Source organism: Mustela lutreola, chromosome 15, assembly GCF_030435805.1.
Source record: "Mustela lutreola isolate mMusLut2 chromosome 15, mMusLut2.pri, whole genome shotgun sequence".
NCBI classification, from domain to species: Eukaryota; Metazoa; Chordata; class Mammalia; order Carnivora; family Mustelidae; genus Mustela; species Mustela lutreola.
In genome coordinates, this window is record NC_081304.1 from 46,082,877 (window position 1) to 46,106,559 (window position 23,683).

At 38.6% G+C, this 23,683-nt stretch overlaps 1 protein-coding gene across 1 annotated transcript in view; it reads left to right on the forward strand.

Annotated features, from left to right (window-relative positions):
• PAFAH1B1 (platelet activating factor acetylhydrolase 1b regulatory subunit 1) overlaps positions 1–23,683 on the forward strand; it is a 99,960-nt gene that overhangs the window by 21,290 nt on the left and 54,987 nt on the right. Inside the window, exon 2 of the mRNA XM_059149972.1 lies at positions 22,055–22,275. Within this exon, the coding sequence (XP_059005955.1) occupies positions 22,244–22,275 (32 nt within the window). The 5' untranslated portion in view covers positions 22,055–22,243. The remainder of the gene's footprint in view (positions 1–22,054; positions 22,276–23,683) is intronic.

A 23,683-nucleotide genomic window follows, 5' to 3' on the forward strand; every position in this document is an offset into this window, starting at 1 on the left:
TCTTTGAAGGTACACAGATCATTATTTTTCCAGAGTATCCCTAGATAGTAAAATCATTAAGAAATAGACTTAAAAGAAAAAAGGGCCACAGCCCTATCTTATGTTGCTAGAACTTGCTTCAGCAGAAGACCATTCCTATAGATCAGGATTCATGATAATTTGTAGCACAGATTAAATGTAAGGAGGTACTGGTACTGTTTTTTATTTATGTCTGTAATAGATATGTTCTCTACCCTCAAGAAACATATATGGCTCTGCCCCTTAAAAATAAGATTTTTTTTTTCTTCATCCAAACTAGAACTATAAATCTTTTTAATTCGGAGTCGAAACCTATTTTTTGATGACTCTTATATTTCTTAGTTTGCCGTCTTTAGCCTCAACTTCTTAGCAATACTGTATTTTCCAGCTGCTTCAAATAATTTTGAATTTGGAAACTTTCTTGTCATGTTTTATTCAACATAAGATTTTCCCTTCTTCCAAAACCTTCCTCAAAAATTTTCTAATCACTTCAGTTTTTAAAATTTTTTAGTTTGTAAAGCTGACTTAGTCTTCAGCTCACTTTATAGTCTCATTATTACCTTCTTTCCTGTTCCCTGCTTCCCACCTTAGTTTTAAACTAGATTGTACATTAATTTAGGGTTTGATTGCATTTTAATCATCTTTAATCTTAAAACCTGGTAGCACAGAGCCTAGCATAATAATCAATGAATGAATGAAAGGATATGTATAGCTCACATCTTCCAGTTATATTCAACATATATAAGTTTTTTATGGACAGGAACTATTTCTTAACATTGCTTTTATGTCATAGGTAGCTTTCCTGTGCACTGAGCTACATGGTACACAGATCTGTATTGTTGGGTTTGAATATTGGGTACCTAGAAGATCCTCAGTAAGAAACACCAAGAATATAGTTCTCAATTATCTGTTTTAGTGGAGGCAAACACTGCAGTGGATAATAGTAAACTAGAAGAAATCAGTTCAGTTGAAAGACACTGCAGGTTTTCCAACTGTGTTGTCATAATACCTTGACAGTTGTCCTTGGATGTAAATAAGGGATCTGTATTTAGGACTAGAGAATGTCATCCTCAAGACCAAGAGCAGTAGTGGTCTGTGTCCAAAAAAAAAAAAAATCCACTTTTGCTTAATTGCAGTTTGACCATAAAAGCTCCTTTTTCAAATCATTCCCTTTGCTCCATCCCAGTCTTCTACTTCCAAATTTCCCTTGTTTTAATATCTCCTATGTATTTTCTCCAAAACAGTCACCATGAAATACCAACTTTAGAACATTACTCCATTGCTTAAGAATTGTAGTGATAGGGATGCCTGGGTGGCTCAGTTGGTTAAGTCGCTGCCTTCGGCTCGGGTCATGATCCCAAAGTCCTGGGATCAAGTTCCGAATTGGGCTCCTTGCTTGGCAGGGAACCTGCTTTTCTCCCTGCCTCTGCCTGCCTCTCTGCCTGCTTGTGTGTACTCTCTTTCTCTCTCTCTGGCAAATAAATAAAATCTTTAAAAAAAAAAAAAAAAAGAATTGTAGTGATACCTGCATTGTTATAATGGGCTATCTTCATTTGTATTCACCAAACCTTAGCTTTAAAAATAAAGGTATCTTCGGGGCATTTGGGTGGCTCAGTCGGTTAAAGTGTCTGCCTTTGGTTGGGGTCATGATCCCAGGGTCCATGGATTGAGTCCCACATCAGGCTTCTCTGCTTCTCCCTCTCCTCTATTCTTGCTCTCTCTCTTCTCGCAAATAAATAAATAAAATCTTAAAAAAAGAAAAGAAAGAATAGTATTATATTATGTGATTGGAAAGCGTTAGAAAACTTTTTCTTGGTTATGGCATTGGATTTTTATGTGTGTGACTTAGTTTTAACTTAAAACATCAGGCTTAGAGGGCTTTTACAGCTATGTTTGTCTAACTGTCGCCCAAAAATGTAATATTTGTAAGCAGAAACCAGAAAAGTAATATGCATGTTAGAATGTAAAAAGGTCTTCAATTTTAAGTTTGTAGTATAATCAGTGTTTAGCCTTTTTTTTTTTTTTTAAGATTTTATTTATTCATTTGACAGAGAGAGGTTACAAGTAGAGAGGCAGGTAGAGAGAGAGAGAGGGAAGCAGGCTCCCTGCTGAGCAGAGAGCCCGATTCGGGACTCGATCCCAGGACCCTGAGATCACGACCTGAACCGAAGGCAGCGGCTTAACCCACTGAGCCACCCAGGTGCCCCAGTGTTCAGCCTTTAAGAAGAAAAAAATTATAGGGGCGCCTGGGAGGCTCAGTGGGTTAAAGCCTCTGCCTTCTGCTCGGGTCATGATCCCAGGGCCCTGAGATTGAGCCCCACATCAGGCTTGCTGCTCGGCAGGGAGCCTGCTTCCCTTCCTCTCTCTGCCTGCCTCTCTGCCTTCTTGTGGTCTCTGTCTGTCAATAAATAAATAAAAATCTTAAAAAATAAAAGAAAGAAAATTATATCGAAACCAGCCCCAGGGAACTGGGCTTTGATTTTTGCCTACTTTTCAGAATTTGAATTTTTTTTTGAATTTTAAGAGATGAGTGTAAAGTGATGCAGTGCATCTTTAGTTCTGAGGACATAGTGGATTTTTTTTTTTTTTTTTTAAGATTTTATTTATTTATTTGACAGAGAGAGATCACAGTACACAGAGAGGCAGGCAGAGAGAGAGAGGGAAGCAGGCTCCCTGCTGAGCAGAGAGCCCGATGTGGGACTCGATCCCAGGACCCTGAGATCATGACCTGAGCCGAAGGCAGCGGCTTAACCCACTGAGCCACCCAGGCGCCCCAACATAGTGGATTTTTATCTCAGTTTTACTATGATACCTGTAGAGGTCATTTAGAAGCACTTAACTAAGTACCAATTTTGTGTTAATTACCATGATTTTTTTCTTTTTTAAAAGAATTATCGTGATATTTGATGGAGATAGAAGAAGGAATATGTCAAGGTTGGAGGATTTGGAGGAGTGTTGTTGAGATATCAAGGCAGATAATTGCAGCGTATTGTGAGAATTGTTAAATTGTGTATGTATATACAAACAAGTATGAAATCACAGAGGAGGGAGTTCCTTTGCCTAATTTTTTTGTTAAAACTGTAAATAAATCCCTCAAGTTCTGGTGTTTATGCTAGCTGCTGAGAATTTTTCTTGTGCTCTTTAAATAGCATTGATAAGTATTAGGTTCAACCTGTGTAATATTGGCAGTTTAATATGGTTTAACCCCAATAGTATTTTGGTATGGCAATGAAAATAAAATCCGGTAACTTCTGCCAATACTGTTTGGCAGTTGGCAGATAATTGATGCTTTATTAAAATAAAGCCTTGAATATTGAATAAATGTGCCATTTTGGAAAATGTTTTATTTTTTAAATTTTTTTTTTAATTTTTTAAAAAAAGATTTTATTTATTTATTTGAGAGAGAGAGAGCATGAGAGGGGAGAAGGCCAGAGGGAGAAACAGACTCCCCTTGAAGCTGGGAGCCCAATGCGGGACTTGATCCTGGGAATCCAGGATCATCACCTGAGCCAAAGGCAGTTGCTTAACCAACTGAGCCCTTGGGAAACATTTTAAAAAGTTCAATTTGGTTTCTCTTTTTAAGATTATATATCCATATAACACGCACACATAGACACGAAAGAATTTCATTGAGTATAAATTGCCATGCAATTATAAATTATTTTATAATTGTTTGTAACTGTGGGAGTATAGGTAATTAATTTGGAGAGTTTTGCTATGAAAGCTTGATTCCCTACAAACATTTGTTGAGTGCCAAGACCCTATGCCTGGTTCTGGAGGCAAAGAAATTCAGTTCAGTGTTTGCCCCTAAGGAGGTTAGTGTGGTACTAGAGATGGCATGTTTATAGTTACTTGCAAAGAATGTGCAGCACAATGTAGTATTAGTGATTTTTAAAATTTATCTCTATATTTTGAAGATTTATTTATTTGAGAGAGAGGACACATGTGAAGGCAGTGCGGAGGGGGCAGAGAGAAAGGGAGAAGCAGACTCCCTGCTGAGCATGGATCAGGATGCAGGGCTCAATCCCAGGACCCCCGAGGTCATGACCTGAACTGAAATCAAGAGTCAGACTGAGCCACTCAGGTGCTCCTCAAATTTATCTTAAGAGTGGAAACTTTAAAAAAAAAAAAAAAAAGTGGAAATTTTTCCTGAAAAACTCGTATGCAGAAACTTGATATGTTAAGTGGATAAAAAGAGAGTCTTGCCTGCTTGGCCTCCTTTCTGTTCACATTCCTGCTGTTTGAAACCATTGGTGTGGGAGTCGAAAGCAAACCTGGTTTGAATCCTGGCTCTCCCAGTATCCAGCTGTTTGACCTTGACTTCTTCATCTTCTTCATCATGTTAAATGAGAATATTCGTTTTTTTGCGGGTGTTGTGAGAATTAAACATTGCATTAAAGAAGCCAAGCATAAGGGCACCTGTGTGGCTCAGTTGTTGAGCGCCTGCCTTCAGCTCAGATCCCAGAACTCTGGGATCATGCCCCAAATCGGGCTTCCTGCTCCTTGGGAAGCCTGTTTTCCCTCTCCCACTTGCCCTGCTTGTGTTCTCTCTCTCACTGTATCTCTATAAAAAATGTGTTTTAAAAAATGTGTGTGTTTAAAAATGAATAAAATGAATTTAAAAAAATCTTTTTAGGGCGGCCTGGATGGCTTAGTGTGCTAAGTCTCTGCCTTTGGCTCAGGTCATGATCCCAAGGGTCGTGGGATTGAGCCCTGCATAGGGCTCTCTGCTGAGCAGGGAGCCTGCTTTCCCCTTTCTCTCTCTGCCTGTCTCTCTACCTACTTGTGATCTGTGAAATAAATAAATAAAATCTTAAAAAAAAAATCTTTAAAAATGTGTGTGTGTGTGTGTGTGTGTGTGTGTGTGTGTTTAAAAAAAAAAGAAGAAGAAGAAAAAGAAGCCTAGCATGTAATGGCAGTAAATGGTTATTAGGATTATATGTGCATGATAACAGTGAGACTAAAAAGAGGGAACCTACCTCTGCCAAGGAGAATAGCCTAGCCAGGGTGGGCTTCACAGAGGTAGTGATAGACTGCTTTCAGGCTGAATCTTGAAGGGGAAAGGAAAATTGCAAAACATGGTAAGGGGAGTATACCCATGATAAAACATTTTAGTAATGAAGACTTGGGACATATGGAATGCTGCCTCATTATACCTTTCTGGAGATAACAGCCTCACCTGTGTTCTAGGTAGCTTTTCCTTACATTCTTTGACTCACATTTTTAGTATTAGTCTGGACCAGGCCAGGATAAGAATCACTAACTTTCTTTGGCTAATTACATTGATTAACTAAAGGAAAAAAGTACTCTAAACCTTAATTTGTAAGCTGTGCCTTGGTTATCATGTAATGGTGTATTGACAGGCAAGTCCTTCCTAAATACAATTACATTAGTATGTTGGAAATTAGGAATCTTTATGTCCTCCTCTGACGTCTTAGTAGATAGGTAAGATGTTTTGTTTTGTTTTGCTTTTTGGGGCTTCGTTTTGTTTTGCTTAATGGGACTACTGCTATTGATAAATTGCAGGTAGATATTTACTTTAGATTTTTGGGAAGGAGAGCTAGAAAGTCAGTTTCAAGGAATAACTAGTGAATTATTGAAGACTTTCTCTCCCTCAACAGTGAAGGATTTTCCCTTTTAAAACCGATTTTTACTGGGACGCCTGGGTGGCTCAGTTGGTTAAGCAGCTGCCTTCGGCTCAGGTCATGATCCCAGCGTCCTGGGATCGAGTCCCGCATCGGGCTCCTTGCTCCGCGGGGAGCCTGCTTCTCCCTCTGACTCTGCCTTCTACTCTGTCTGCCTGTGCTCGCTCTCGCTCGCTCTCTCTCTCTCTGATTAAAAAAAAAAAAAACAAAAACGATTTTTACAAAACATTTCAGTGTTATAGGCTAATAGGGGATATTAAAGTAGAGAAGATAAGGTGTGTGTGTGTGTGTGTGTGTATAAAATCATACAGCATTTCTAGTGTACTGGGCACTGTTGTAAGCATTTATATGTAATCAACTCAGTTCTGTGAAATAGGTACTATTAGTAAAAGTGGCCTGTATCAGTTAACTTCATTTGTTTGATTAAGAGGATTTCAAAACTATGGCTGGCAAACCAGATCTTGCCTGCTACTTGTTTTTGTACAACCTGTGAGCTAAGCATGATTTTTACAGTTTTTAGTGGTTGAAAAAAGCAAAAGAATATTCTGTATACTTTTATTTTGTAAAAAAAAAATATGTTAATTTTATAAATTACCAATTTGTTTTAAAAAATGATTGCATGAAATTCAAAGTTCAGTGTCCATAAAGTTTAATTGAAACAGAGATACAGGGCGCCTGGGTGGCTCAGTGGGTTAAGCCGCTGCCTTCGGCTCAGGTCATGATCTCAGGGTCCTGGGATCAAGTCCCGCATCGGGCTCTCTGCTCAGCAGGGAGCCTGCTTCCCTCTCTCTCTCTCTGCCTGCCTCTCTGTCTACTGTGATCTCTCTCTGTCAAATAAATTAATAAAATCTTTTTAAAAAAAGAAAAAAGAAACAGAGATACACCTGTTCCTTTACCGTTCCTTACTGTTTTTTGTTTTGTTTTGTTTTGTTTTGAGAGAGAGTGAGAGCACAAGGTCGTGGGCAGAGCAGGAGGGAAAAGAGGGGGGTTGGGACAGAGGGATAGGGAAAGAGACTCCCAAGCAGGCTTCCACACTGAGCTTGGAGCCTGATGTGGGGCTCCATCTCACTTCCCTGAGATCATGACCTGAGCTAAAATCAAGAGTCAGATGCTTAACTCATTAGGCCACTCAGGTGCCCCTCATCTTTTTTTTTGTTTTTTTTAAAGATTTTATTTATTTATTTGACAGATCACAAGTAGGCAGAGAGGCAGGCAGAGAGAGAGGAGGAAGCAGGCTCCCCGCTGAGCAGAGAGCCCGATGCGGGACTTGATCCCAGGACCCTGAGATCATGACCCGAGCCGAAGGCAGCAGCTTAACCCACTGAGCCACCCAGGCACCCCAGCCCCTCATCTTTTTTTAAGTTTTTATTTAAATTCTGGTTAATATGCAGTGTAATATTAGTTTCAGGTGTACAGTATAGTGATTCATCACTTACATACATCACCCTATCTCATCACAAGTATACTCCTTAATCCCCATCACCTATATAACGCATCCCCCCACACACTGTCCTTCAATGTTCTGTTCTCTGTAGTTAAGAGTCTGCTTCTTGGTTTGCCCCCCCCCTTTCCTTCTTAACTTGTTTGTTTTGCTTCTTAAATTCCACATATGCATGAAATCATGGTACTTGTCTTTTTCTGACTTACTTCACTTAGAGAGTATTATGATAAGCAAAGTAAGTCAGAGAACGACAAATAGCATCTCTAGCTCCATTCATGTCATTGCAAATGGCTTTACATACTATTTATTATTTTCTTGCTATAGAAACTGTGAGGTTGGCACAACCTAAAATACTTTCTGGCTCTTTACATAAAGTTTGCTCTCCCCTGATCTAGATAAATAGGGGAGAAGACACAATCAGAATAAAAGGTAAAAAAGTTAATATAGATGCAAAAGAATGTTGTCTGTTACAATATACCAGGAAGACTTAGTTATATAATCAAGAAGCCAGCTGTATTTTCATCTTGAAGTATTTTTTTTTTTAAGATTTTATTTATTTATTTGAGAGGTGGAGTAAGCAAAAGAGTGAATAAGCAAAGGGAGGGGCAGAGGAAGAAGCAGACTCCCCTGCTGAGTCAGGGGCCAGATGAGGGGCCGATCCCCAAACCTTAAGATCATTACCCGAAGGCATGTTCTTAACAGACTGAGCCACCCAGGAGCCCCTTCTTGAAGTATTTTTTAAAAATCTTTAATGGGGGCACCTGGGTGGCTCAGTGGGTTAAGCCTTTGCCTTCAGTTCAGGTCATGATCTCGGGGTCCTGGGATCAAGCCCCATATCGGGCTCTCTGCTCAGCAGGGAGCCTGCTTCCCCCTCTTTCTCAGCCTGCTTCTCTGCCGACTTATGATCTCTGTCTGTCAAATAAATAAATAAAATCTTTAAAAAAATCTTTAATGGGGGCTGTCTGGGTTGCTTTAACTGGTTAAGCCTCTGACTTCTTGTTTCCACTCTGGTCATGATCTCAGGGTTGTGAGATCAACCCCCATGTCTTTCTACCTCTGCACTTGGCATGGAGTCTGTTTGGGATTTTCTCTCTCCCTCTGCCCTTCCCTCTGCTTGTGTGTTTGCACACATGTGCACACACACATTCTTAAAATGAATAAAATCTTTTTTAAAAATCTTAATAAAAGCTTTACTGTAATGAAAACTACGTATTTCAAAATGTTGGATTGGCCTTTTTTTCCTGTTAGTATCTCTTCAAGGTATATCTGAGGAGTCTTGTAAGTATATTTTTGAATTTGAGTGGCAGTTGGAATTACCATTGTAATCTGAGTAATTTGGCCTTGTAATTTGATTTTTTGACCTTGAAGCCCAGATACCATTTTCTGACACTGATGGTTTCTTAATGAAATAGTTATAATTTTGCTTTTGACCCTTCAGGACTGGCTGTAGTTTATACTGTTGAGGGTATGGTTTTCTACTGAGGATGTGCATCAAAATCACTTGGAGACTAAAATTCAGATGCCTCCTAAGAATCTCTGAGGATAAGGTGCTTTACCATCATTATCTTCAGAAGTTCCTCAGGTGGTTCTAAGGTACACCTGGTTATTTCTTTCTCCAGGTAGTTTAAGGACTCCGATTTGACAAAAATACACGTGTGGCATTCACTGTTCTATTTCCCATAGCTGTTTTTCAACCTAACGAATCATTGCCTAAATGAATTTAAACTTGCAAAGGTCAGTGACATCAGTTGTTGAATTCATTTTCTTTTGGTGTCAGTAGTATGATAGAGTCTAAATTGAAAGTTAAATTAGAGAGCAATCAGTATAATTTAATATTCTTCATTTTTATATTTATTTGGCATCATGGAATCCCAGAGAATCTGGAAATAATGAATTTGAGAAAGTAAAACACAACATACAGGAAATTACATTTTTGGAAGGAATAGTTTATATTTGGAACCATTTTGTTTTGTCAGTGTTCTTATCAGGCTGTATGTAAAATTATCATAAAATAGATCTTTCCCTTTTGTGTTCATTTTACTGTGTTTTTTTTTTATAGACAGTTTTTTGTTTTGTTTTGTTTTTTTTAGATTTTATTTATTTATTTGACAGAGAGAGATCACAAGTAGGCAGAGTCAGGCAGAGAGAGAAGGGGAAGCAGACTCCCTGCTGAGCAGAGAGCCCGATGCAGGGCTCGATCCCAGGACACTGAGATCATGACCTGAGCCAAAGGCAGCAGCTTAATCCACTGAGCCACCCAGGCGCCCCCATTTTACTGTGTTTTGACACTGCAGTAAATTTACAAGAAAAGAAATGGCCCACAATCTCTAAAATCATACTGGCTAGTTTTATTTTATTTTATTTTATTTATTGACAGAGAGAGGGAACACAAGCAGGCAGAGTAGCAGGCAGAGGGAGAGGGAGAAGCAGGCTCCCTGCTGAGTATGGAGCCTGACACAGGGTCCGACCCCAGGACCCTGGGATCATTACCTGAGCGAAAGGCAGTTGCTTAACCAACTGAGCCACCCAGGTGCCCTCATAAGAAATGTTTGGGGTGTCTGGGTGGCTGAGTCGGTTAAGCATCTGCCTTCAGTTGGGGTCATGATCTCAGGGTCCTGGCATTAAGCCCCACATTGGTTCCTGATCAGCAGGGAGTCTGCTTCTCCCTCTCCTACTCCCCTCTGCTTGTGTTTCCTCTCTCACTGTCTCTCTCTCAAAAAATAAATAAAATGTTAAAATAAGATGGCGCATGCCTTAAGTCAAAGAAGAGGAGGAGGGCACCTGGGTGGCTCAGTGGGTTAAGCCGCTGCCTTCGGTTCAGGTCATGATCTCAGGGTCCTGGGATCAAGTCCCGCATCAGGCTCTCTGCTCAGCAGGGAGCCTGCTTCCTCCTCTCTCTCTCTGCCTGCCTCTCTGTCTACTTGTGATTTCTCTCTGTCAAATAAATAAATAAAATCTTTAAAAATTAAAAAAAAAAAAAAAAAAACAAAGAAGAGGAGGAAACTTTATTTTTTAATCAATGAAGAGGGAGTATTTGAGCACCCATCAAGTAAGCACTGCTGGGATGACATGTGCTTGATGGGTGTGCCATGGGATTGTGTGGATGCACGTTGATTAATGTCTGTGTAAAGGGAGAGCAAAGAAATGATGAGGTAGGCAGGCCAAGAAACAAGGAGAAAAAAATAGGAAGAGAGGAAAGATCAGTAGTAATGAGATGGTGTTTATAAATTGTAATAGTATTGAATATCAGAAACTTCGTGGAGAGAGTGGTGAAAACAGAATGGGTAGGGTGAGTTCTTAGTTACCTGTTTTGCATGTTAGTAGCCTTTGTTGAGGTTCTCTTTCTTGTTTGTTGTAGGTTGGAAGCAGTTTTGTGCGTTTTATTTTTTTTTTTTTTTTGTAAGATTTTATTTTATTTATTTGACAGAGAGAGACACAGTGAGAGAGGGAACACAGCAGAGGGAGTGGAAGAGGGAGAAGCAGTCTCCCTGCGGAGCAGTGAGCCCTACACGGGGCTTGATCCCAGGACCCTGAGATCACGACCCTGCCTAACGACTGAGCCACCCAGGTGCCCCGGAAGCAGTTTTTTATATTTGATAACCCTTGAAGGCATTAATTTGCCTGGAGGGTATCCAGGGAGTAGCGTTTTAAGCGCTATGAGGCGTGAAGACTATAATAATAAAGGCTGCTATATTATTATAACAGAATTGAAGGTATGGGGTATATTAGAGTTCTACAGAGAAACAGAACCAATGAATGTATGTATATATTTTTAGAAAGTACAGTCTCTCTCTCTCTGTCACTTAGGGGTTTGTGGGTTAGATTTTAAGTAATTGATTCACATCATTGTAAAGTTGGCAAGTCCAGAATTTACAGGGTAGACTGCCTGGATGGAGATCCAGGGAAGAGTTGAGTTGCAGCTGGAGTCCAAAGGCATGCGGCTGTCAAAATTCCCTCTTCCTCAGGGTTTGTGTAAGTCTTTTCTTTCATGTCCATCAGTTGATTGCCAGAAACCCATCTACATTTTGGGGTATGGGGTTGGGGGTAATCTGCTTTACTCACTGTCAACTGATTTAAATGTTAACCTCATCTAAAAAATATCTTTATAGCAACATCTAAACAAGTGTTTGACAAAATATCCGGCTACTAAAAAAAAAAAAAAAATCTGGCTACTGTGTCCTGGCCAGGTTGACACATGAATTAACCATCACTGGAGGCATAATAGAAACCATCTCATAGCATAGTTCCAGTGATAGGCAAAAGACAAAGCAAAAAAGATTGATTCTAAAAGAAAAAGTGGACATCTAGATATTTATATTGTGTCACTTGGAATCTATGTCTGTTCAGTTTCAAAGCCCAAAAACGTTCTGCATTGTTTCTTCAGATTCATAATCTAGTTAAGGAGCATCTATTTACAACACTTGCCTTTATTTATTTTAAAAATATTTTATTTATTTATTTGACAGAGATCACAAGCAGGCAGTCAGGCAGAGAGAGGGGAAGAAGCAGCCTCCCCACTGAGCAGAGAGCCGGACACAGGGCTCCATCCCACGACCTGAGCCGAAGGCAGAGGCTTTAACCCACTGAGCCACCCAGGCACCCCACAACACTTGCCTTTAATATTAGAGTTACTAGACTTAAGATTGGTTAAGAATAATTCTCTGAAAAAATGGTATCTTAATCCTTGGCATCCTTAATCCTTGCAATGAACTTTCAAAGTTCATTGAAAAATGCCAAATATTTTTATATGTACCCAAATATTGATTTGAATGAGATGTTGGCTATAACTAATAGGAAATGAGGAAATGGTGTAGCTGTTGGAAGAATTTTATTTTTTCAGGGAACTGTGCCTGAGCTTAGTCTATCTCTAATGGATCAATCTAGTCTTTTTTATTCTTGTTACTGCCTACCAACAGCAAGTCCCAGTGAATCGTGGACCTCCAAGCTGGAGGAGAGTAAGAACAAGTATACATTAAAGCCTAGGTATTTGATTAAAAACTTACAGTGATCTAACATTTTCAAATTGTGGGCATGGGAGAAAACTTTTCTCATACTTAATCGTTTACACAGAACACAGGATATTGCAAAGGAAAATTAATAGTTTGGGTAATTTGCTATCTTTATTTTTATTAGAAAGTGACTTCAGAACTCTAGAAACTTCTATCTGTAGATGGAAAAGTGAGGAAATCAAAGATTGAATTCAGGAAATGAAGTTACTCTGAGGAAGTACTTTGTTGTCCTAGGTAATCTCATGGATTTAAACTATCTATAGGGGTATTTTTCAGAATATTCATTTCATTGACTTCATAGGTTTTACTTTACTTATTTTTTTTATTTGACTGCATTGCAGCATATCATTAATGATGCAGTTTTAAATATTTTTACCTAGATTAATACTCAGAGTCAAATATGAGAGCCCAGAGACACCTATAACCTGCTATTAGGTCTGATGTCATGTTAAGGAACATCATGTTAATAAATTGATCAAGAATTTGCAGGAACACTTAAAATACCCACCACTAATTTCTTTCTTTCTTTCTTTTTTTTAAAAGATTTCATTTATTTATTTGACAGAGAGAACAAGTAGGCAAAGCTGCAGGTAGAGGGAGAGGGAGAAGCAGTCTCAAGCAGTCTCTCCACCCATCAGGGAGCCTCACACAGGGCTCCATCCCAGGAGGATCATAATCTGAGCTGAAGGCAGCTGCTTAACCAACTGGGCCACCCACAGAGTCCTACCCACCACTAATGAGATGAGAGATGTTCCATACGATGGGGACTCTGGAAATCAAAATTGTGTGTGTGTGTGTAAGATTTTCTTCATTTGATGGGGGAGCGTGCATATGAGCTGGGGGGAGGGGAAGAGTGCATATGAGCTGGGGGGAGGGGAAGAGGGAGGAAGGAGAAGCACACTCCTTGCTGAGCAGGGAGCTTAATGTGGGGCTCCATTCCAGGACCCTGAGATCATGACCCGAGCCAAAGTTAGATGTTTAATCAATTGAGCCACCCAGTTGCCCCACATATGTATGCTCTGATAGGTTAGTTGTACAAAGATGAGAATGATTTGGATGGTGCAAACAATTAAAAGAAAGCAAGGGGGAAAGATGATGGCACAAGTGAAAAAAACATTTCCGGGGGAAAGACCATGTTTTGGAAGATGATTGCTTCTGTTTTCATTTCTCAAAATTTATAGAGTATCAGTCATGTGACACTATCCAGTTCATACACATTCTTTGTTATGCCTTATGAAAAAAGTATCAAAAATTGGGGTGCCTGGGTGGCTCAGTGGGTTAAGCTTCTGCCTTCGGCTCGGGTCATGGTCTCAGGGTCCTGGGATTGAGCCCCAGGCTGTTCCCCCCGACTCTCTGCTTGCCTCTCTGCCCACTTGTGATCTTAGTCAAATAAAAAAAAAAAGTGTCAAAAATTAAGTGAATAAGAACATTGGTAAGAGATCATATCCAAGGTTCACTGCAGGTGTTCATTGTACGTAAGCTGAGATTTTTAAAATACATTTAAAGGGAGCCTGGTAAGCCTCTGTCTTCAGCTCAGGTCACGAGCTCAGGGTCATGAGATCAAGCCCAGTGGTGGGCTTTCTGCTCTTCCGGGAGCCTGCTTCCACCCCGTCCTCCACAGCCTGCCTCTTAGGCCTCCTGTGAACCCTGTTTGTCAAATAAATAAATAAAATCTTAAGAATATATACATTTAAAGTTCAAAACTGATGGCAGAGGTAACATGTATGGTATTACAGAATTTGTTTATATTATTATCCTGGTTAATCCTCACTAAATCCTAAGGTATATTTCACATTTAAGTCCATTTCATAGTTGAGAGAAGCTTAGAACTTTATTAGTATTTATATAATATAAATATGGTAATTTGATTATCTGAAAACAGTTAATAAGTAAGAACGTTATGACATGCAACATGAATAGGCGGTCTTATGTCTTTTTTTTGTTGGATGCTGGTTGTCTGTGTTCTTTATAAACCTTGGTCTGATTCTCCCCCCCCCCCCAAAGATTTATTTATTTATTTGATAGAGATCATAAGGAGGCAGAGAAGCAGTTAGAGAGAGAGGGGGAAGCAGGCACCCTGCCCAGAAGAGAGCTCAATGCGGGGCTCCATCCCAGGACCCTGGGACTATGACCTGAGCTGAAGGCAGAGCTGAGCCACCTAGGTGCCCTGGTCTGTTTCTTTTTTAAGAGAAAGCCAGCAGGGAGGAGCAAAGGGAGAGAAGACTCTTAAGCGGGCTTCACACTCCACACCCACCTTGATCCCTGAGCCCTAGTGGGGCTCTGTCTCACAATCCTGAGATTATGACCTGAGCCAGAATCAAGAGTTGGAGGTGTAAACTGACAGAGCCACCCAGGCACCCCTTGGTCTGATTCTTTTGAAACAAAATGTATGGCCAGCATAACTAAGAAAGTAGCTTTTAGTTGTTTAAGTCAATTTAAGATCTTAATTCATTAAATTATACACAAGTATTTTTTCATCTTTTTTTACCACCTTGTGAAAAGAATAAAGGTTAGGGGCACCTGGGGACCTCAGCCAGTTGTGTCTGCCATTGGCTCAGGTCTTCATCCTAGAGTCCTGACTCCTTAGTGGGGAGTCTGCTTCTCACCTTTCTCTCTGCCCCTCCCCCCACTTGTGCTCTCGCTTTCTCACTCTCTCTCTCATAAATAAATAAATAATTTTTTTAAAAAGATCATCTTTATTTTTCTTTATTGAATTATTGTGTATAAAATCTATGTAAGGATAATAGGTAAAATAGTTGGAAGCACCAGGAGGGGTATATCTGTAATATGAATAGTCATGCAGATTAATAAAATATCTTACGTCCTGTTAGTGACTTCGAGAAAAATTCTGTTTTTTGCAACTGTGCTAAAAATGTAATCATTTGCAAAGTACCATGAAACATGCAGTTAATGGGAAACAGGTTTTATTTAACTTCTGAAAATTAGTGTGCAAAGGTACTCAGTAAATCTTGATTAGCATTAGTTTTTGCCTTGCCTCATTGCTATATCTAGAAGATATTGTTTGGATTAGGATATCTGGAAGATATTGTTTGGATTAGGATTATGAGCTATAATATATGTGCTTTTTAAGCAAGGTAGATAATCTGCTGATCTTTTTTTTTTATAAGATTTTATTTATTTGAGAGAGGAGGTGAGAGAATGGGGAAGAGGGGCAGAGAGAAGCAGACTCCCTGCTGAGCAGGGAGCCTAAGGCGTAGCTCCATCCCAAAGCCCTGGGATCATGACTGGAGCCAAAGGCAGACATTTAACAACTGAGCCACCCAGGCACCCCTCTGCTGACTCTATTATTATTATTATTATTTTAACATACAATGCATTATTTATTTCAGGGGTACAGGTCTGTGATCATCAGTCTTAACACAATTCACAGCACTCAAAATAGCACATACCCTCCCCAGTGTCCATCACCCAGCTACCCCATTCCTCCCACTCCACTCCAGCAACCCTCAGTTTGTTTCCTGAGGTAAGAGTCTTTTATAGTTTGTCTCCCTCTCTGGTTTCATTTTGTTTCATTCTCCCTTCCCCTTTCCCTATTATCCTCTGTCTTGTTTCTCAGATTCCTCAGTATCAATGAGATTATAATTGTCTTTCTCTGACTGACTTATTTTGCTTAGCGTAATACCCTCTAGTTCCATCCATGTCATTGCAAATGGCAAAAAAGATTTTTTTTTTTGTTGTTGGCTACATAATATTCCATCGTGTATGTATACCACATCACCTTTATCCATTCATTGATGAACATCTAGGCTCTTTTCATAGTTTGGCTGTTGTGGACATTGCTGCTATAAACATTCAGGTGCATGTGCCCTTTCGGATCACTATATTTGTTACCTTTGGGGTAAATACCCAGTAGGACAATTGCTGGGTCGTAGGGTAGCTCTGTTTTCAACTTTTTGAGGAACCTCCTTACTCTTTTCAGAGTGGCTACGCCAACGTGCATTCCCACCAACAGTATAGGAGGGCTCCCCTTTCTCTGCATCCTCGTCAACATCTGTCATTTTCTGACTTGTTAATTTTAGCCATTCTGACTGGTGTGAGGTGGTATCTCATTGAGATTTTGATGTGTATTTTCCTGATGCCGAGTAACGTTAAGTAGTTTTTCATGTGTCTTTTGGACATTTGGATGTCTTTGCAGAAATGTCTGTTCATTGCTGACTCTCTTTAAATAAAGCATTGTCAAGTGACAATTTCATGAGAGCGGGAGTCATTGGTAATAATCCAGTTACTATAGTATAGGTCTTTGGTGTCTCTCCTAAACTCTTAGGTCTGCATATATTAACAAATCTGATTATTTCCCTTTTATATTTGTTAATATCTACTGTTACCATATAATTAGTTGTTTGTTTTTCCCCTTACCACACGTCCTTTATTTTCTGTATATTCCCTATTTCATAAACTCATGGTTAGCAGGAACCCTTGTACAAAATAAATTATTAATGAAATAAATTATTAATGAAATATGTTCGGTAAGTGTGAAACCTACAATAACTCATGGAAACTGGAAATGAAAAGAATTTAAATTAATAATTCACTCACCATCTAGTTTTGTAAGATTTTTTAATGCTCTATTATTTATATTTTCTTTTTTTACTTTTCCCCTTTCTCTTTCTTTGATGAGGTGCTTATCCAAGCAGTAAACGTTGTTTAGGAGAGCTGCTGCATTTTTGTAGCAGCTAAACAGATACAGTATTAGAATGTAGAATGGTTAAGAATTCTGCATTCCAAAAAATACTGAAGCTTTTGTTTCTAGTGCTTAAGCAACACAGATCTGATCTCTGAGAACGTCTGGATATTGACATGCAAATGAATAAATGAGACTCTTTTTTGAAATATGTTTGTAATATATATAAGTAGTTTAGGAGGGATTATTGAAGTGCTGCCAAAATACATTTCAGAAATGTTAAGTCTTCTCATTATGTTGACTTTGGAAGAGTTTGTAAACCGCCTTGAAATGCGTATAGTATTTTGTTTATATGTGCTTCTTTGAGGGAAGAGATCTTGATTTTCATTACTTTTCAGAGGAATCCAGTGACCCCCCAAAAAAGATTAAGAACTCCTTCACCAAGTGGTTTGAAAACATTGCCTGGTTTATTTGTACTGTTGGTTATAAATATAGATTGTTCGTTGCAAAATATTCTAAACTATCTCTTTTGCTCTATTGGAGAACCATTTATTTTTGTGCCATGTGATATTTTACAGTTTTATGTTAAAATATTAACCAACCTAAAAGGTAAATCTGAGAAATACTGTACATTATATTCTTAGATTCTTAGCCCCAAGATTTTATTTTTAAGTAAGCTTTACACTCAACATGGAGTTGAGATAAGAGCTACATTGGTCCACCAATTGAGCAAGCTAGGTGCCCCACTACACAAATTTTTTTGACACATATCCCAGACCTATCATTTTACTGATAATTTTTTTTTTTTTTTTTAATTCTAAAAGTCTTAAAAATAACCACAGTATTGGGGCACCTGCGTGGCTCAGTTGGGTAAGTAAGTGCCTGACTCTTGATTTCAGCTCAGGTCATGATCTCAGGGTTGTGAGATACAGCCCTATGTCCATCTGGGCATGGAGCCTCTGTCCCCCACCCCCCGTAACCCCATGCACATGCGCTTGCTTGCTCTCTAAAATAAATAAATAACCACAATACCATTATGATTCTTGAAAAATTCAGTTATTCTTTAATATCATCAGACCTCCATCCATTGTTCATTTTCCCCAAATATTTGTTTGTTGATTTATTTTGCAGTTTATTTTTCAACCAGTTTTTTAAAATCCAGATCTAAATAAGGTCCGTAAACTGCAGTTGTTGATATGTCACTTGTGACTTTCAATCTGTAGGTTTCCCTTTCTGGCTCTTCTTCCTTTCCTTGAAATTTATTTGAAGAAACTGGGTCATTTATTTTATAAGGCTTTTCAGAGTCTGGATATTGCTGGTTATATCCCCATGGTGTCTTTAACATACTCCTCTGCCCTTTGTACTTCTTGGAAATAGATAGTTGGAGCCAGAGACTTTAACAGATTCAAACTTGATTTTGTGGCGAGAATATTTTATAGATGGTGCAGTGTTACTCTGTCATGTCTGGTTGCCTTTGGTTGATTGGGGGTAAAAATGGTGGTATTAAAATTCTTTATTCCTTTCTTCATTTCTTCTGTATCTTTGGTTGAAAAAAACGTTTCAACATTTCCAAATATTTCTAAGATATTTATGGTACTGTCTTCATCTTTCTGCACTTATCAGCCCATTTATATATGGTTTCTGCATGTTAAAACACATCCTTATCATTTTACTGAAGCCATTCTCATCAGGGTTATCAGTGTGCTCTACATGGAATGGAGCAGACCCATTTTAGACCTTGTTTTGCTTAGTAGTTGGGTAATTTTGGATACTGTTGATTGCTGCTGCTTCTTGAAATACTCCCTTTGCTTCTGTGATGTACTCTCTCCTGTTTGTACTTTTGCTTCTTTAACTGCTTTCTCTTAACTTCAATTGTAGACTTATTTATTTATTATTATTTTTTAAGGCGTTGGTTTGTTCTGCCTGGCTCTAGCCTAGACCCTCTGCTTAGCTAGCTCTGCTCATTCTCCATGGGTCCTCCATTCTCATGGCTTCAGTTAACACCATCTCTAAACTGATAAGTGCCAAACGATTTTTTGTTTTTTGATTTTTGGGGTTTTTTGATAGGTTGGTTCTCTTCAAAGCTGAGTTGTTTATACTATTTCGTACTAAAAATCTCATAGGCCTTGGAATCAACATACCTGAAATGGAACAAATCATACTTTCCTCATCCCCTCACACATAGGAGTTTCCTATTCAACATAGTTTTAAGCCAGAAATCTTTGGAAGTTATCCTTGACTTCTTGCTTGACCTTTTTCTCACCTTTCTGCCTACATGTAGTTACCAATCACTTAAGACTTACCTGGTAAATAATTTAAATTCAACTAATTCTCTTCATGCATTGTTGCTGTATGCTAGTGTGAATCCCCATCATCTATTACCTTCATTATTGTGAGCCTCCTGTCTGGTCTGTTCCTTTCCTGTCTTTCTGGTCCATTTTTTGGTATTTGAGTAAGAGTGATTTTTCTGAAAAACATATCTAATGGATCCCCCTTGCCCCTAGGATAAATGTAAAGACCTGAGATTGTTTTATGATCTTCTTTCTTGAGTCATTGTCTCCTATGTAATACTTGTCCTGCTTTTGCACTGATGGTTGTTTTTTGTTTGTTTGGTTGGGTTTTTTTAGATTTAATTTATTTGAGAGAGAGCAGGGGGAGGGGCAGAGGGGGAGAATCTCAAGCAGACTCCACACTGAGCACAGAGCCTGATAGTGGGGCTTGATCTCATGACCCAAGCCAAAATCAAGTCGGATGCTTAGTCAACTGAGCCACCCAGATGCCTCTTTTTGCACTGTTTTAACTGACTGTTTCAGTAGGCTGTAAACTTCTCAAGCATAAAGACCAAGTATTTTCCTTCATTAGACCTTGTGCCTGGGACATAGTAAGTGTTTTGTAAATGCTTGATGAATTAATAAATTGTGGAGGACACAGTTACATATTCAGTAATTTGTTTATGTCTTGGTTTTATTGTTATTAGATCATCCTGCTATTCTAGTACTGCTATCACTTTTGTACACTGATTTAGTTTTTTAGCTAGAGGTAGTCTCTCCATAATTAAATTGGACACTGTAGATTACCATTGTCCCAGATAATAAATAGAAGACAGTTCAGATAGTCACCGTCATCAGATAATCCTTACCCTAATGTGACCTTTATCAGGAGTCCCTAGATGCTTTTGCTTGGTGGCAGTTAAGAGTTAGAAAAGTGAGGGGTGCCTGGGTGGCATAATCAGTTAAGCGCCTGGCTCTTGGTTGCAGCTCAGGTCATGATCTTGGGCCATGAGATCAAATCCCACCTTGGGCTCCACACTCAGCACAAGTCTGCTTGAGACTCTCTCCCTTTCCCTCTGCCCCACCTCCCACACTCACAAGTGCTCTCTCTCTCTCTCAAATAAATAAGTCTTAAAAAAATAAAAAAGATTTAGAAAAGTGAATCTTAAATAATAGAAGTTGTTAAATACCAAAGAGAGATGGTTTTCTGGGTTGTCCATTGTGTTTGGTTCTCATTCCTCTTTTTATTACTGACATTTAGTCATATTTTTCTGAATTTAAAGAGATGTGGTGCTTTTCAGCTGTCATTTTGAGCCAGATGGTCTCTAGATTGGAAGAATCATTAAAGATCATAAAATAAATCCCTGTTTGTATTTGCTAAAATTGCTAAACGGAAGGATCTTCATCAGGTTCGATAGCTACTATCAGGAACATCTGAGCACTCACTTTTTGACTTAGGGATCATATTTAAAACAAGAGTTTGCTCTCATTTTTTTTTTTCTTTTACTCTTTGACTGGCTTATTCATCACTGTGTCCCCCGTGCATACAACAGTGTGACTGGCATAGCACAAAAAGGGATTCAGTAGTCTTGGTCTTTTCTATCCCTGATATGTCTCTTAATAGGTGGCCCTACAGGCCCTTCATTAGATGTTAATTTCATTTTATTTAGAGGATGATTTCCTGTTTGTTTCAAGTGTCCCTGCCCACAAAATTTTGTATGTACCAGTAGTCTGTATTTTAAGTAAGACTATCTCAAATATATTTTCTAAACACAGTGGAAATTCTATCTAGCTAGTTTTGTACAGTGTGGCAAGACAAACTAAACTTCTTTTTTTTGTAAAATAGGAAATTTGAAGAATAATTCTTTAAGAAATAGTTTTTTATTTTTCTTAACTTCTACTTAAATTTACTCTGATTGAACAGTACTTTTTAGATGTTATACAGAAATTGATTTTACAGGGTTAAAATATAAAGAAAGGGCTCGAAAGGGTTTAGAGGATTGGATTATTTTATGATCACATAGACTCTAGGGTAGCAGGTGCTTCTAAAGAACACAAAATATATTCAAAGAACATGAAATTGTTTCTTGATTAAATGCATTGGTTAAGAGAACATGTGTTTGGTGAATAGTTTATCTGCATAATATCAACTATTCTGAGGTTGTTACTCCCTTATATTCAGTCTTGAAGATTATATCACGGGCACCTGGGTGGCTCAGTCATTAAGCTTCTGCCTTCGGCTGAGGACATGATCCCAGCCCAGGTCCTGGGATCTAGCCTGGGTCTGTCCAGCAGGAAGCCTTGTTTCTCCCTCTCTCACTTCCCCTGCTTGTGTTCCCTCTCTCACTGTCTATCTCTCTGTCAAGTAAATGTATAAAATCTTAAAAAAAAAAAAAAAAAAAAAGATTACTTCAGTTATGGGTTTTTTGTTTGTTTGTTTTAAAGATTTTATTTATTTATTTGACACACAGAGATCACAAGTAGGCAGAGAGGCAGACAGAGAAAGAGGGGGAAGCAGGCTCCCCGCCGAGCAGAGAGCCTGATGCGGGGCTCGATCCCAGGACTCTGAGATCATGACCCGAGCTGAAGGCAGGCTTAACCCACTGAGCCACCCAGGCGCCCCTAAAGATTTCAGTTTTAAGTAATCTCTGTACCCACCATTGGGCTTGAACCCACAACCCTGAGATCAAGAGTTGCACGCACCACCAACTGAACTAGCCAGGTGCCCCGCCCCCTTTTTTAACTTTGAGGGAGAGCTAATAATCTAGAGAAATTATATGTTAGTATTTGAAATTTAATAAAATTGATACCAATATTTTTCTGGCAGGTGACATGGTTGGGCATGGGTAAACTTAAAAATAGTACTGTTTCGGTTCAGTAAAACTATAAGGTAGTTTAAAAAATACTAATATTATGGCATTGATTATAACGGAAAACATAATAAATTCATGTTAGCATTAAGTAAACCTCGAAAGAGTATACTGCAAGTAATAGAAATTACCTCTCTCTCTCTCTCTCTCCTCCCTTAGGTGGAATGAACCTTATTCGTTGACTATCTCCTGATTGCTGGTTGGATTCACTTGTAAAAGAATCGTCTTCCCCCTTGTGGACACCACTTAGTGGCATATTTAATTATAAATCCAGGGATCACAAAGCTTTTTGATTTCCCAAAGGAGGGACATACCACTATATCAAAGAAGCTTGATATTACAGCCAAAATGGTGCTGTCCCAGAGACAACGAGATGAACTGTAAGTTTCTCTGTTTTGTGTGGTTTTTAAAAAATCCTCTCCTAAAAGACAAAGTAGTAAATTAAAATACAGCTTTGGGAGAGCTATTCTTAGATTAAAACTATTACTGTAAGTGTTCAGATATTGTTTTGGGCAGTTTGGTCTGATTTTAAAACTGGATCTTTGAAGTAGTGTTACACCCTTGTGACTTTATTGTATATAAATTTAAAGCAGAACATATAAGTTAGTTGGGATAAGTTTTACTCTGAGCTTGTCTTAAATATATTACGTTCAGTAGGAAAATAGATCATTCAGAGTTCTAAATTTTTTTGTGTGAAATGTGTGCATTAGAAAAATGAAGCCCTTTATGTTGTTATTGTTAATTCCTTTCCTTTGCCTTATTGTATTTTTTTATCTTTATCATCCAGGGGCTGTTAGAGGATTTAAAATTTATGAGGTGGATAACATAATAGTTAATGTAAATACATTAATGACAGAGGCATAAAATGATTTGACCACTGATATTTTATAGTATCTTGTTGCATCCCATATATTATAGCATTCTGTTTTTGTAGGTAAGGAATAAGAGGAATAATTTAGCTTCATGTTCTAGATTTTTAAATTTTATGTGGCTTTTTACAAAACTATTTGGGAATAATTTCAAATTTATAGGTAAGTTGTAAGATTGGTACAAAGAATACTTAATATACATTTTATGCACTTCACCTGTTTTGTAACATTTTTATACCATTTTGTACCATTTTCTTTATCATTTTTACTTTGTACCTGTGTGTTTGTGTGTGTGTACCTGCAGTATTTTTTCCTGAACCATTTGAGAATAAGTTGCATATACAAAAGTTCTTAAGGATATTCTTCTGTAAAACCATAGGACAGTTGGCAGTTCAGCAAATTTAACATTGACATGATAGGTTTATTGAATCTACCTTCCATATTGCAATTTTTTCAGTTGACCTGATAATGTCCTTCATTGCAGGGTTCTTGGTTTGTTTGTTTTCTCTCTCTCTCCTTTCTAGTACACTGCCCATACAAGATTAGGTAATGTATTTAGTTGTCATTTCTCTTTAGTCTTTGTTATTTTTAAAGATTTATTCCTTTATTTCAGAGAGGGAGAGAAAGAATCTCCAGCAGACTCCCCACTGAGCATGTTGCCCGGTGGGGGCTTTACTTTTTTTTTTTTTTAAGATTTTATTTATTTATTTGACAGAGATCGCAAGTAGGCAGAGAGGCAGGCAGAGAAAGAGGGGGAAGCAGGCTCCCTGCTGAGTAGAGAGCCCGATGTGGGCTCCATCCCACGACCTGGGATCATGACCTGAGCTCAAGGCAGAGGCTTAACCCACTGAGCCACCCAGGTACCCCAGGGGCTTTACTATTTTGGACAGAGAGAGAGAGTACAAGTGAGAGGGGAAGA